The sequence below is a fragment of the Stegostoma tigrinum genome, chromosome 17 (genome assembly GCF_030684315.1).
Source record: "Stegostoma tigrinum isolate sSteTig4 chromosome 17, sSteTig4.hap1, whole genome shotgun sequence".
In the NCBI taxonomy this organism is placed as follows: domain Eukaryota; kingdom Metazoa; phylum Chordata; class Chondrichthyes; order Orectolobiformes; family Stegostomatidae; genus Stegostoma; species Stegostoma tigrinum.
The window spans coordinates 34,190,169-34,205,264 of NC_081370.1; the positions used below are offsets into that span (position 1 = coordinate 34,190,169).

At 41.9% G+C, this 15,096-nt stretch overlaps 1 protein-coding gene across 3 annotated transcripts in view; it reads left to right on the top strand.

The window, feature by feature from the left end:
* The window catches only part of LOC125459498 (probable serine/threonine-protein kinase MARK-A), a 102,900-nt gene that overhangs the window by 16,609 nt on the left and 71,195 nt on the right, over positions 1-15,096 (top strand). For all 3 annotated transcript variants that reach the window (XM_059651870.1, XM_059651871.1, XM_059651872.1), the window contains 5 exons: positions 2,967-3,065; positions 5,033-5,128; positions 5,378-5,473; positions 12,235-12,315; positions 14,672-14,749. In XM_059651870.1, coding sequence (XP_059507853.1) covers positions 2,967-3,065; positions 5,033-5,128; positions 5,378-5,473; positions 12,235-12,315; positions 14,672-14,749 — 450 coding nt within the window. The remainder of the gene's footprint in view (positions 1-2,966; positions 3,066-5,032; positions 5,129-5,377; positions 5,474-12,234; positions 12,316-14,671; positions 14,750-15,096) is intronic.

A 15,096-nucleotide genomic window follows, 5' to 3' on the forward strand; every position in this document is an offset into this window, starting at 1 on the left:
CAGAAGCAAGGATGTTGCAGTTGTACATGGCCTTGGTGAGACCATACCTGGAATATTTTGTCCAATTTTGGTTTCCTCTTCTGAGAAAGGGAGTGCAGCTAAGGATTACCAGGCTGATTCCAGGGATGGTAGGTCTGACATATGAGGAGAGATTGACTAGGTTGGGATTGTTTTTGCAAGAGTACAGACATATAGGAGAGGCAATGGCCTAGTGGTAATATCGCTGGACTGTTAATCCAGAGACCCAAATAAAATTCTGAGACCTGGTGTTCGAATCCCGCCATGGCAGGATTAAAAGTCTAATGATGACCGTGAATCCATTGTCAATTGTTGGAAAAACCCATCTGGTTCACCGATGCCCTTTAGGGAAAGAAACTGCCATCCTTACCTGGTCTGGCCTACATGTGACCCCAGCCCCACAGCAATGTAGTTGATTCTCAACTGCCCGGTGTGTAATTAGGGATGGGCGATAAATGCTGCCTAGCCAGCAACGCCTGCATTCCATGAATGAATAAGGAAAAAGAAAATGAGGGAGTCTCATTGAGACCTATAAAATTCCAACAGGACTGGACAGAGGTAGAGAGGATATTCCTGATGGTGGGTGTGTCCAGAACCAGGGGTCACAGGATGACGATCCAGTATCAAACAATGGTTAGCACCATATATGACTCCTCAGATACTGAAGAATGTTGAAATGCAACAAAATCTGAACAATATCTAGGCTTGGACTGACAAGTTGCAAGAAACTTTCATTTTACACAAATGCCATGCAATTACTATCTACCGACCGCCTCTTGACATTCTATGATGTTACCATTACTGAATCCACCACTACCAGCGTTTACCATTGACAGAAACTCAACTGAACTCACCACATAAAGACAATGCTACAAAAGCAGGTCAGAGGTGAGAAATACTGCGATGAGTAACTCACCATCTCTCTCCCCAAAGCCTGTCAACCATCTACAAGGCACAAGTCAGGAGTGTGATGGAATACTCCCCGCTTGCCTGGATGGTGCAGCTCTAACACTCAAGAAGTTTGACACCATCCAGGAAAAAGCAGACTACTTGACTGACATCACATCCACACATATCCACTCACCCCAACACTGACACTCATTAGCAGCAGTGTATACTATCTACAAGATGAACTGCTGAAAGTCACCAAAGATCCTTAGACAGTACCTTATAGATGCTCGATTACTTCTCTCTGGAAAGTCAAGAGTGGTAGATATATGGGAATACCACTAGCTCCAACTTGCCCTCCAAGCCACTCACCATCCTGACTTGGAAGTATATTGCCTTCTTTCACTTGTACTTGAACATCGAATTTGTTTTGACATAATAGGCAAAGCATTGTGAATAAAATCTATAACTTAGACATGGAATAGCAGATATTACAATGAAGATCCCAGTTATTGAGATGACAGCCCACATTATTTGTAGGTCAAATTTGTAGCTTCACAACTCTTCTAAATCAAATTCCATTCCTTTCTTTCAAGCACTTCGTTGATTCTCTCCAGGCAGCAACAGTACCTAGCTGTACAGGTCTTCACTGTACCATTGTTCACTGTCTGGTGTTTGATTGATCATTCCATAATCTTCTCAACTTCTCTTTTGGTGTTTCTGCTTCTTTTTCTCGATCTGCATGTCTATACTGGCTCCCTTATTCCTCTAGGTCTTCATTCTGGCTTCTGTACATTATTTGCTTTCCAGTCAAGGATCAGCAAGTGACATGGAACAATATTTCTTCTTATACAATGAAATTATAATTGATCTCTTTATAAGGTGTACAAAATCTTAAGATTTTCTTTCAAGCATGTAAAATACCAATTACCATTATGCTGTTTCATTATTGTTGCTGCTTTGAGGCCAGAAACTACCACAACATAGTATATATTCTTTCCATTCTTGCAGATTGTATTGATGATCCTATCATTTGATGCAGTGAATACAAGTGGCAGCAAACACATTGTATAGACTGCCACTACTCTGTTCACAATGAAAAATAGGGTGATCAGTTGTACAACATTGATGACCAGATGCCCACTTGATGTAACTGTAGATGAACCTCCTCTGACACAGCACCTCCTTCCTTAGATACAGGGCCCAAAGCTGTTCACAGTATTCTAATGCAGCCTGACCAGAGCCATATACAGTCTCAGCAGTACATATTCTACTCTTGTATTCTATTCTCTTGAAATGAATACTAACATTGCATTTGCTTTCCTAACTGCCAACTGAACGTTTTAAGAGAATTTTGAACTGTGCCTCCAAAGCCACTTTTTGCTTCAGATTTCCAGATCCTTTCCTCACACCTCTACACCTCTATTCTTCATACCAAACTGTAGGACCTCACACTTTCCGACATTGTATTCCATTTGTCACTTATTTTCCCCGTCTCCCAGCCTGTCCAAGTCCTTCTGCAGCATCTCTGTTTTCCTCAATACTACCTGTCCCTCTACCTATGTTCGTGTTACCTGCAGGCTAAGCAACAATGCCCTCAGTTCGTTCATACATATAATGTATAACATGAATATTGCCGACCCAATACCGATTCCTGTGAGACTCCATACTCAACGCTTGCCATCCTGAAAATAGCCCCTTTATCCCCATTCTCTGCCTCCTGCCAGTCAGCCAATCCTCTATTCATGCCAATACCTTTCTCACTAACATCATGGGCTCTTATTTAGCAGCTTTCTGTGTGGTACCTTTCGTTGAGATATATTCTGATGTTCCCTTGTAAATACCCCAAGGATAGAATCACTTATAGTATTGACATTGATTTTCTCCTTTTTATTTATGATACCAGTTGTTCATTTTCTAAGGTTTGCTGTTCTGAGGACCTGAATGTTAAAATGAAAGCAGCTTGAGCAATTTGTCAAACATCATGGATCATTACCAATTTACCTAAAGTTTTGATTTAATTTAAACCGCTATTTATTCTTGTATTTTATAATTTTCAGAATCCCGTGATTATTTAGCCCGTGCCTTGGTTATAATTTGTGCGGTATTATTACTTATGATACTTGTTGGAATATACCTTTGGACAAAACGGTCAGAAGGTAAGAAAATCCTTAATCTTACAAACAAATGAAACAATATTTTATTAATTTGTTTTCTTTTGTTCATTTTGGTCAATGGAAGTTATTAGCAAGGCCATCATTTACAATCCATCCCTTGTTGCCCCTGAAAATGTGCTGGTGGGTTTTCAGGTTGAATTCTGTACTCTGCATGATGAAGGTATTCCCACATTGCTCCTGGCTAGGGTGCACTAGAATTTTGAGACAATGATGATGAAGCAATGTGATCTATGTTTGAATCACAGGCCTGAATCTCTGAGCACTAACATTGTTGAGTGGATTAAGGCTTTACTTGGAAACTCCCCAGCTTAAGGCTGCTGCACATTGCTTTTGGGATGTTACACTGAATTGCATACAGCACAGCGTTCCTTGGGTAACTGTGAGAATGGATTAGGGAGAGCACAGGACAGGCCCCGTTTATACACCAATTATCACATAGCAACTTTATAGGTCCAGTCTTTTAACATTATTAAATGAATGAGTGAATAGATGAGTGGTTAATTGGTTAACAGGGTGAGTGAGTGATTGGGTAAGTGAATGGTTAGTTGCATGAGGTTGATTGTGTGGGTAAGTGGTTAGCTGGGTGAATGGGTACTCAGGTTGTGAGTGAGTCAGGGTTGGGCCACATTAGAGGAATTGTCAAACAGTTGGGGGTGTGTTAGCGATGCAGTTGGCTGATTGGAGGCAGTTGGGTCATATTGGGAGGGTACTTGTGTCAGGGTAGGGGATTGTAAACACAGAATTTTCCCTGATGCTGTGGACAATGATTATTGCTTAACCAACTTGGATGGATTTTGGATACCCTATCATATTGATGTTTGTGGAAGCTTGTTGAAATGAAGCTAAATGCCACACTTCCAGCATTACTAATAAGACCACACTTTGAAAATACTTCATTGCCTTTAAAGCATCTTTAGATATACTGAGATTGTTATAAAAATGCAAGTCTTTCTTCCTAATTTATTTTTGTGTTAATAATGAACAAAAAGATAATATTCATACATAAAATGACTTCACCGAAACCCCATACATTATTGAGTGATTTCAATAATATGATTAAAACGTCAATCGGTTTTCTGATACGTGTGATATTAAAAAAAATCATCTTTTATACTTTGATGAGACCCAACAAGATAAATGTTTGTTCCCACAAGTCAAGTACTGATGCTGCAACAGAAGAAAAGGAGAAAGTGGATACTAACTGGGCCACTGTGTTGGAGATAGTAGACCAGAATAGGGAACATATGGTCTGTAAGTTATTAGGTCCTCTCATGGCATGGGCTGATGCAACTATCCTTGTGTGCCATCAGTGATAACGTAGTAAAGTAAGTGCCAACGTCTAAGAACAGGGGTGTTGCCATGATGTCATGCTTTGTTTGGAAGACTTGGGTCAGAAAAGCCTGTAATCTTTACAAGTGAAATATCTTTCCTTTGCTTGAGTGCTGTGTCAAACCCAGACAGCACATAAGATAGCAGTGCCAGAGAAAAGGACATACAAATAAGCCATTGCTAGAGAAGTGCTCAGAAAAGAAAATGCTAATGGGGGAAACAGATGGTAGAGGCAACAAATGTGATGAAATGTTTTTGTACTATTTAAAGTGGAAATAAAAACATTGTTTGTCACTCAGGCATTGAAACCACAAAATACGACTTCAGATATTCACGGAAATAATAGCTGTGTCATTCAGAAACTGTTACTGTGTGTTAAAACAGAGTGACCACTCCAGAAAAGTCCCTTGAAGTTGGTGTTTCAGAGTGTTTCGTGTTACTTAAGCTTATAAGTTACTCAGAGCAACTTAGACAATCTATTCTGACCTGTGGTCAATCAATTAATTTGCCCCTTGACTTACCACTGAACTTGTAACTACCTACCAGCTATGACCACTGAGCTCAACTAAATACATACTGTATGTTTATAATATTTCTTGTGTATCTTTGTGCTTATGTAGAATTACAGAACACCCCCTCAAAGGCTGAAGCCGGTACTAACAATCAAGTGAAACGTTCTGATGAGTGTCAAAATCTGATGGGGACAGAACCTGAAGGTAGGCTTGGACTCACTCATGTTAAATGTTACTCAAGGAAAGTTAGCCAATTAACAACCTACTCTAACCTGTATGTAACTATTCAATTCACCCCTTGACTTGACTACTGAACATCTAACTACTTCCCTGCTATGATCATTGAGCTGAATTAAATATGTAGGCATTTTTCAATGACAAAGATATTGTTGCTATAGTTTCCATCATACTACATGTTTACAACATTTCTTGTGTATTTTTGTGCTTTTGTAGAATCACAGAACACTCTCTCAAAAGATAAAGTCGGGATTGACGAACAAGTGGAACTTTCGGATGAAACGCAAAATCTGATTGGAATAGAAAATGAGGGTAGGTTTGGACACACTTCAGTTAAAAGTTACTCCACGAAAGTAAGCTAATTAATATCTACTCTAACCTGTGGATAACTATTTAATTTATCCAAGGCTTACGATCCAAATATCCTCTAACTCTGACCATTACCACCTCTGTCCCAACACTACCTGAATCTAATCTCCCAGACGCTCCCCCATGACTCAATTCCACCTGGCCCAGAAACCAATTGCCGCTGCTGAATCCAGCAGATGCTGATCTCAAGGTTTGACATACCTTAAACACCTGTCTGTTTATCTGGGCGCCAAACTCTCACTCTTGCACCCGACTGCCTTGCCCACCTGAACCCATAATCTCACACACATCAACCCCACCACCTCACCCAGCTGGAAACCTAGACCCTCACCCAGTGGTATCCAACACCCACACACATACTACTCAACCCTGTACCAACTAACAGTCCGCTCCTACACACAACTGGCACATAACCTGCTACTGACTGCCACCAAATCCCCACACCTACATGTTTATCCTTTCACCGTCGCTGTCAAAGTAGCTGTTGTTTGTTTAACCCAAAGAATACAATACTTGCTGATGTAAGAGAAGGTTTAATTTCAATGATGATCTTCCCTATTGTTTTATTTATTCATGGGATGTAGAAATCATTGACTAGGCCAGGATTTATTACCCATCCCTAATTCCCCAGAGAGCAGTTGAGAGTCACTTACACTGCTGAGGGTCTGGAGTCACATGTAGGCCAGACTCCAGGTGAGGATGGTAGATTTCCTTCCCTAAAAGACATTAGTGAACCAAATAGGTATTTCCCCTCACAACTGGCAACAGTTTCATGGTCATCATTCAATTCTTACCTCCATAATTTTGCTTCCATCCTTTGGAGAAGCTATCAGTGAATCTTCCTGAATAAAATGACAATAAACCATGTAAACAGATGGTGTAAAGGTGCAGGAATTCAGTGATCATGCTTTTGGCTTAAATTAAAAGAACACATATGGATATGTTTGAACATAATACACTTCTGTCTGCATATCGGTGCTACCATTTCCAGTTAAATGTTGCATTAATGAACTTACAGACAATGCAGAGTTGTTATCTACTATTGACATTAATTGTAGGTAGACTTCTAATTGTGCTGGCCTGAATATTCCTGAAGCAGCAAGTTTCATACATTGGCATTCAATATTTGGTTCTTCAAGATACCATGGAATTTATTCCAAAATTATCTTTGTGGTGTTCAATCATTGCTCAAATAATTCTACTTTAATGGAAGGATATGTGGAATTTCTTACAATAAATTTCAGTGTTCAAGTAATTTCCAAATGTGATGATAACCGTATGAATGTATTATTGCATCACAATTATTCCATGCTTGAGTCAAGATATTTGCTCAGCTTTGTGACTGCAGCTTTAACAGACAGGCCTAGAACTCCAGGCATTTCATAAAATACACACGTACACTTAATTGACTCCACTGTGGACATTTCTGGACAGGAATCAACTGTCATGAAAAGACCATGAACTGTCATGAGATCTGGCAAGTCATTATTTACCGTCAGTAATTGCACATGAGAAACCCTACTGAGAAAGGAAAATAATGTTCAAAAGATGATGGAGGCAATAAACGTGATAAAATGCATTCTGTGAGATTTAAAGTGGTGAAAAAAATCATGATTCACCCATTCAGGAATTGAATCTGCACATGGTTAATATTTCCATAAACAGTTGAAATCACAATGTCATTGAGAAATCCTGTCTGTGAGCTAACGGAGAGATGTCCTTGGAATGTATTGATTGGGGTTTCAAGTTGGAACTATGTAGAAATCCTAAACCAACTGACCGAGGAAATTTCCCATGAAACTGAAAATTCCATTTGGCAATTCTCCAGCACCTGGAACATTCTACAGAATATATTTAAAGTTGATGATTTTGGAGGGATCTGACTCAACTGATCAGTAGCTACCCCGGAAAAGTTTGAGGATCAAAACCTACTCTATTTCCACTGACCCCTCAGCCCTTTCCTGGAGTGACACCACAAACTACCCCCTCCAAGCCCTGAAACACTTGATCAGGATCTGATTTCCAACCCCAGTGTCTCCTAACAGCTGATGTGACCCCACAGGACCTCACGCTTGTCCGCAACAAATCAGCAAGCTCACTCTCAAACAACAACAGCCGCCAACCCCAGCCACTGGATCTGTAACCTTCCTGCCCCAATATGATGCCCTATTCTAAGATAGTAAAGAACTCTTTGCTGGAAGGATCAATGAACAGATTTTAAGGTCAGGAGCAGCAGGTCTAGAGGGGATGTGAGGAAATTTATTTTTAATCCAGAGGGTCATGGGAATATGGAACTCACAGCCAATAAGAGTGGAAAAGGCAGAAATCCTCATCTGATTTAAATGTGCTATTATGATGCCAAGGCCAACAAGTCTATAGACAGATGCTTGAAAAGGTGTTAGAATGGTTAGGATAGTATCAGAGATAATGGGAACTGCAGATGCTGGAGAATTCCAAGATAATAAAATGTGATAAAATGTGAGGCTGGATGAACACAGCAGGCCAAGCAGCATCTCAGGAGCACAAAAGCTGACGTTTCGGGCCTAGACCCTTCATCAGAGAGGGGGATGGGGAGAGGGAACTGGAATAAATGGGGAGAGAGGGGGAGGCGGACCGAAGATGGAGAGTAAAGAAGATAGGTGGAGAGAGTATAGGTGGGGAGGTAGGGAGGGGATAGGTCAGTCCAGGGAAGACGGACAGGTCAAGGAGGTGGCATGAGGTTAGTAGGTAGATGGCGGTGCGGCTTGGGGTGGGAGGAAGGGATGGGTGAGAGGAAGAACCAGTTAGGGAGGCAGAGACAGGTTGGACTGGTTTTGGGATGCAGTGGGTGGGGGGGAAGAGCTGGGCTGGTTGTGTGGTGCAGTGGGGGGAGGGGACGAACTGGGCTGGTTTAGGGATGCAGTAGGGGAAGGGGAGATTTTGAAACTGGTGAAGTCCACATTGATACCATATGGCTGCAGGGTTCCCAGGCGGAATATGAGTTGCTGTTCCTGCAACCTTCGAGTGGCATCATTGTGGCAGTGCAGGAGGCCCATGATGGACATGTCATCTAGAGAATGGGAGGGGGAGTGGAAATGGTTTGCGACTGGGAGGTGCAGTTGTTTGTTGCGAACTGAGCGGAAGACTGGGAGGTGCAGTTGTTTGTTGCGAACTGAGCGGAGGTGTTCTGCAAAGCAGTCCCCAAGCCTCCGCTTGGTTTCCCCAATGTAGAGGAAGCCGCACCGGGTACAGTGGATGCAGTATACCACATTGGCAGATGTGCAGGTGAACCTCTGCTTAATGTGGAATGTCATCTTGGGGCCTGGGATAGGGGTGAGGGAGGAGGTGTGGGGACAAGTGTAGCATTTCCTGCGGTTGCATGGGAAGGTGCCGGGTGTGGTGGGGTTGGAGGGCAGTGTGGAGCGAACAAGGGAGTCACGGAGAGAGTGGTCTCTCCGGAAAGCAGACAGGGGTGGGGATGGAAAAATGTCTTGGGTGGTGGGGTCGCATTGTAAATGGCGGACACTTCCAACGTTTCGGGCCTAGACCCTTCATCAGAGAGCTTGGGGATGATCTGGTTCCGTAGGCAGGTGCTGAGGAAGGTGATGTGGCTGTGGTACCTGGTCTGCTTCAGGACATGGTCGAGCAGTTTCAAGGCCGAAGCGATTACAAAAGAGTTGCAATGGGAGAGAAATTCCCTGAGGTTGGTCCGGAGGGAGGAGGGTAACTTCTTCAGGTTAGGCATCCCTGGAAGAGGCTTCGCAGTGAGGTTAAAATAGTATCAGAGATAATGGGAACTGCAGATGCTGGAGAATTCCAAGATAATAAAATGTGAGGCTGGATGAACACAGCAGGCCAAGCAGCATCTCAGGAGCACAAAAGCTGACATTTCGGGCCTAGACCCTTCATCATCGCTCTCTGATGAAGGGTCTAGGCCTGAAACGTCAGCTTTTGAGCTCCTGAGATGCTGCTTGGCCTGCTGTGTTCATCCAGCCTCACATTTTATTATGTTAGAATGGTTAGATGTTTTAGTTTTGAACAGCACGTACTCAATGGGCCAAAGGCTTTTTTTCTGCCCTGTAGATCTTGAAGACTTTAAGATTCTAACTTGACACCACAATGCCCAACTCAACCCATCATCTATCCTAATCTCTTTTCCACATACCTGCCTGCCTACCATTTCACCCACCAGCACATTATCTCCTCATACACCTCCCATCATCACCCCACACACACCAGTTTCCCATCCCCTCACACACCTACCATCATCACCCTACACCCACCAACACCCTATCCCCTCACACACCTCCCATCATCACCCTACATCCACCAGCACCCTATCCCCTCACACACCTCCCATCATCACCCTACATCCACCAGCACCCTATCCCCTCACACACCTCCCATCATCACCCTACATCCACCAGCACCCTATCCCCTCACACACCTCCCATCATCACCCTACATCCACCAGCACCCTATCCCCTCACACACCTCCCATCATCACCCTACATCCACCAGCACCCTATCCCCTCACACACCTCCCATCATCACCCTACATCCACCAGCACCCTATCCCCTCACACACCTCCCATCATCACCCTACATCCACCAGCACCCTATCCCCTCACACGCCTCCCATCTTCACCCTACACCCACCAGCAGACTATCTCCTCACACACCTCATGCCCTAACCCTCAACTTCTGACACTCTAAACCCTATACCACTCTGCCCTCAAGAAACACCTTAATTCTGACACAGTAACTGTCCCTGTATTGATCTCCACCCTTCATTCGTATCCTCCAAACATCTGCCAAACTTCTGCAACTCCCTCCAACTCATTCCTGTACATACTTTGAGCACTTACACTTCCACGCAATGTGTCAGACTGGCTGCTGGATATTTACACCACAGCATATAGCACTGACTGCTGTCAATGGAGGCTTGCGTGGAGACTGTCTGATGAAGGGTGTAGGCCTGAAACGTCAGCTTTTGTGCTCCTGAGATGCAGCTGGGCCTGCTGTGTTCGTCCAGCCTCACACTTTATTATACTGGCTTGCAACTCGTAATGCTTTTCCCCAGTGCAGCCTCCGGTGGTTCCTGGACAGGCTTTTTTGTGACGGTATGTTTCTGTCCAGGGAAATCCAGAGGAGAAGCTTGAAAAGTGTCAGTGATTAATTTGTTTTTGATCTTTTTGGCAATGGTATCCCCCGCCCCGATCACAAATTTTAGACCTGCCTGTTAAATTTCCAATCTAGAAATTGAGCAAGTACTTTGACAAATACAGAGAACACTTTTGATGGAATGATGTATTCCTACATTTGGAGGAAGCAAAACAGGTGAATTTCAGAATTTTGCGCCAAGACCATGACTGCTGTTCTGGAAGACCTTTAATAACCTGATTGTGCCTGAGTTCATTTACAAAAGGCATTTCCTGCCAACTGCACCACAAACCATATTTACTACATCTCCATCATCTAACTGCCAATAATCAGTTCTCAAATCTCAATTTACCTGCTGAACTCATTAATCTCACATTGAACGCTGTGTCAAAACTTACATCCATAACTCAACGCACAAATAGTGGCAGCTTTTCAATGATGTAGAATTCAATGATTGTACACTTTTCCAAAATCTTTTATCATCTAAGATGATTGCGCATGAAACAGAGATTTCCCAGAGCTGTGCTTACCTGTGAAAGATGAAAGCAGTTGGCCATGAATACAGTGCCATTCAACATGCATGACCTTCAATGAAATGTGTACATACCTGACCCGAACCATGACCAGGTTCCTGACAACAATAGCTATCCTTCTGGTAGTGACAGCATCAGCACTTAGGAAACTCTGCCCACCAAGATCACTGGGGTCTGTCTGCCTATCTTCTTGCCCCAAACCTACTGACCTCAGGCATAAGCATAGATACTTCCTGCAGGTGCAGGTTCAGCAATAGTTACCACTGATGATGGGACTGCTGAGACTGCCAATATTGATGGCTGTCTAATAGGACACATGGATCTAGATGGACAGGTCATTCTATTTGCAAGATGGCAGCCTCAGCCATCAGCAACCTGGGTGAGAAATTACACCAAAGCTGATTGGTTACTGAATTGTACCTGTGGGGGACCTCCTTATTCTCTGGAATATCAACCATAAACACACTTCAGCAAGCATTACCCTTTTTGTCCTTGGCACTATTGGTGCCATTCTAGTATCCATCATTCAGCACATTCTCATTATGTCAGATTGTTGTGTCGTGAATGTCCCATCCCAGTGCTTGAGCAAATTCCATCTTGGAAACTCCAGAACATCATTATTGGAAAGACACATTTTCATAGTTGACATCATTTGGGTAAGTTATAATTCCTGGTAACTCAAATTCAAGAATTGATGACATTTTCATCTGAGAACTCCAGTAATCTATCTTGTAGAAAAACATTTGATTTGTTCAATGATTTGATCACTTTGAGACATTTTGCAACTGCAGTACAGGACTATTTGAATCACCAAGTTATCGAGTTCTTCAAAAAATAGCTACTTTGCATTGACTGAGGTAAAAGAAGAATGGGGTGTATATGCACAGTGAGTAGCAGCTCTGCAAAGATAGAGACAATATTAATGCAGCATTAATCTGAAAACTGGTATAATATATCTTGAGGTAAATTTGTAAAGATCTTATGTTACTAGGTTTACCCTGACTATCTTGTATCTTTATGATGATGTAGAATCACAAGAGGTCTCTGAAAGTCAACAAAGTCATACTTGGGATACAAAACAAGATACAGAGAATCAGTCATTAGAGAAACGTAAGTTGCTACAATTTAAAAGTGTGACCGATTAAGAAATTGTCTGGGTGCAATACCTGATCTAATGCAATACTCTCACACTGGAATTGAATCATTGCCTGCTAAATTGGTACAGGTCTGACAGTATGTGTTTAATTCTTGTCTCTGGATCACAGGCTGTGCTGTACCATTTGCTACCTGCTGACTTACTTGATTTCAGGATGCTGCCAATGATATCCATGTTGTTCATTGGATGCATGCATTAGCAGAACCTTTTATTGTGCGAGGCTAAAGTTACTTAAAGACAATCTCCAGATCTGATAGGAGGAGTTGTTATTGCAAAAATTAGTGCACTCAGTTGCAAAATAAACTTATGCTCTGATGCTTTGACCAAAAGTTAACTGTGTGAGGTAGCATCCAGTGAAGTCTTTCAGGAGGCTCAGAACTAGAGAACTAGGGTCAGCTATGAAAGAAGAAAGCCCTTCGGCCAGAAGTCAGTGCCATTGAACATACGTGAACTCAATTGGATATATGAATAGATTCTATCTAGCCCATGAACAGGCTGTTTAGTAGCTAAAGGCATCCCGAAGGCAGTGACAGCATCAGCATTCTGGGCAACCTCAGCCCTTTAAGATCACCACGGTCAAATGGGAGAAAGGTTGTCTCCTTGCGAAATGATGGCCTCGACCATGAGCAACACTGGGTCCTACATTGCACCAAAGTAGATTTATTTATAACGTTGCAGCTGGGGGATGACCTCCCTACTCATCAGAATATTCAAACCCAAATATCCTTTGGAAAGGATCTCCTATTTGATTCGTTTGCACTACTGATGCGAATCTAATGTCCACCATTCAGCACTTGTCCTATGTGTCAGATCATTCTGTGCTGATCTCCATTCTCAGTTCTAAGGCAAATTCCATCATGGAACCTCCAGTACACCATGATTGAAAAGATACAGTTTGGCAGTTGAAATCACTTGGGGAAAGTAAAATTTCTGTCTTCTCAAATTCAAGACTTGATTGGCGTTTTCTGACAAAAATGCAATGATCAATCCTTGCAACTAACTGTATGATTTGTACAATGATTTGACCACTTCAAGACATTTCACATGTGCACACCAGGACCATTTGAATCACTGATACATAGAATTCTTCAAAGAATAATTGTCCGAGGTAAATGTATAGCATCAACAGAAGCACAGGACAAATGACACACAGTGAGCAGCAGCTCTGCAATACTTCAGAGAAAATTAACGCAGCACTCATAAGAAGATTTGCCTCATCTGTGCATAGATGTATTTGGACTGAGCTCAAATGAACGTGCGAACTACGTGAACGCACAAAATCATTTTCACTGCGGTTTCTACTTGCTTATGTAGCTGAGTTTATGCTATCTTGTATTTTTGTGATGATATAGAAACACTGATCATTGCTGAGCATGAACAAAGCATTGCTACAAATACAAAAAAAAGACACAGAGGATCACTCAAAAGGGAAAGATAGATGCAATTATTTAAAACTAAGTGCAATTAAAAATAATTATCTGAATGAAACAGGTGATCTAATACAAAACTGTAATGATTGAATCTGTTGAAGCCCTGGAAAATTTGGATGGAGATGACAGTGTGATTTAATTCCTGACTTTGCATGACAGACACACTGCACATTTTTCTTGGCTGCTAACTTCACTTTTCTGCCAATGAAATGCATTCTGTTAATTGAATTCAAGTATCAGCAGGGCCTTATATTGCCAGAAGGAGAAGTTACCAAAACCAAATCTCCATTTCATACAGTGGCCTCGTATAGTTACTGCACAGACTGGAGAAATCCTTTTGAAAATAAAATTCTGCTCTGGCCTGATTAACATCCGCCACGTTATTCAAAACATGCAGGATACAAGTACAGTTCAGAGAATATTTCCCCTTTTGATCCTTTGCACAATTGGTACAACTGTTACGGACATCATTCCACTCGTTTCTCTCTGTGGCAGAGTCAAATTGTTGGGTGATGCACTTGCATTCCAGTGCTTGAGCAAATTTGGTTTAGTAACCTCCAGAACATCAATGTTGAAAAGATACATTTTCATAGATAACATCACAATCAGGCAAGATGACATTTCCGATTTGTCAACATCAAGAACTGCTTACTTTTTAACCTGAGTTCTGTCCCTCCAGAAAACAACATGGGTTGTACAATGATTTGACCACTTTCCAATATTGTGCAAGTTCATTCCAGGTTATTTGAATCACCAAACTATTGCATTCATTGTACTGATCTCAAGGTAACATGTGTGAATGTCATTCTTGCACAAAAGCACTACTCTCTTATATTACTGGGCTTACTCTGCACATCTTGTATTTTTTATTATGATGTAGAATCACCAGTAACAACTGAATCTCATCAAAATGCTGCTACGAATAAAGAAGGTGCAGAGGATCAATCAAAACAGAACGGTGCGTTATCATGATATAAAAATGTGACTAATTAATAAGTAATTATTTGGGTGCAAGGCCAGAACTAATGCAAAACTCTGACAATGGAATTTGACAAAGCCCTTTTAAACTAAGTAAATCGAGTTGACTGTACATATTTAATGGTGCATTATGCATTTTCGGTACCTGCTACATCATTTAACTTCAGTGAGCTTTAACGACATCCAACTTGTACATTGGCTTCTTGCATGAGTAGGTCCTTATATTGTGAGTAGCACAAGTTACTCAAAGACAACATCCAGCTCCTAAACTGACTTACATTGTTACCTCAAAATGGGGTACACACACACATTCCGAAAATAAACTTT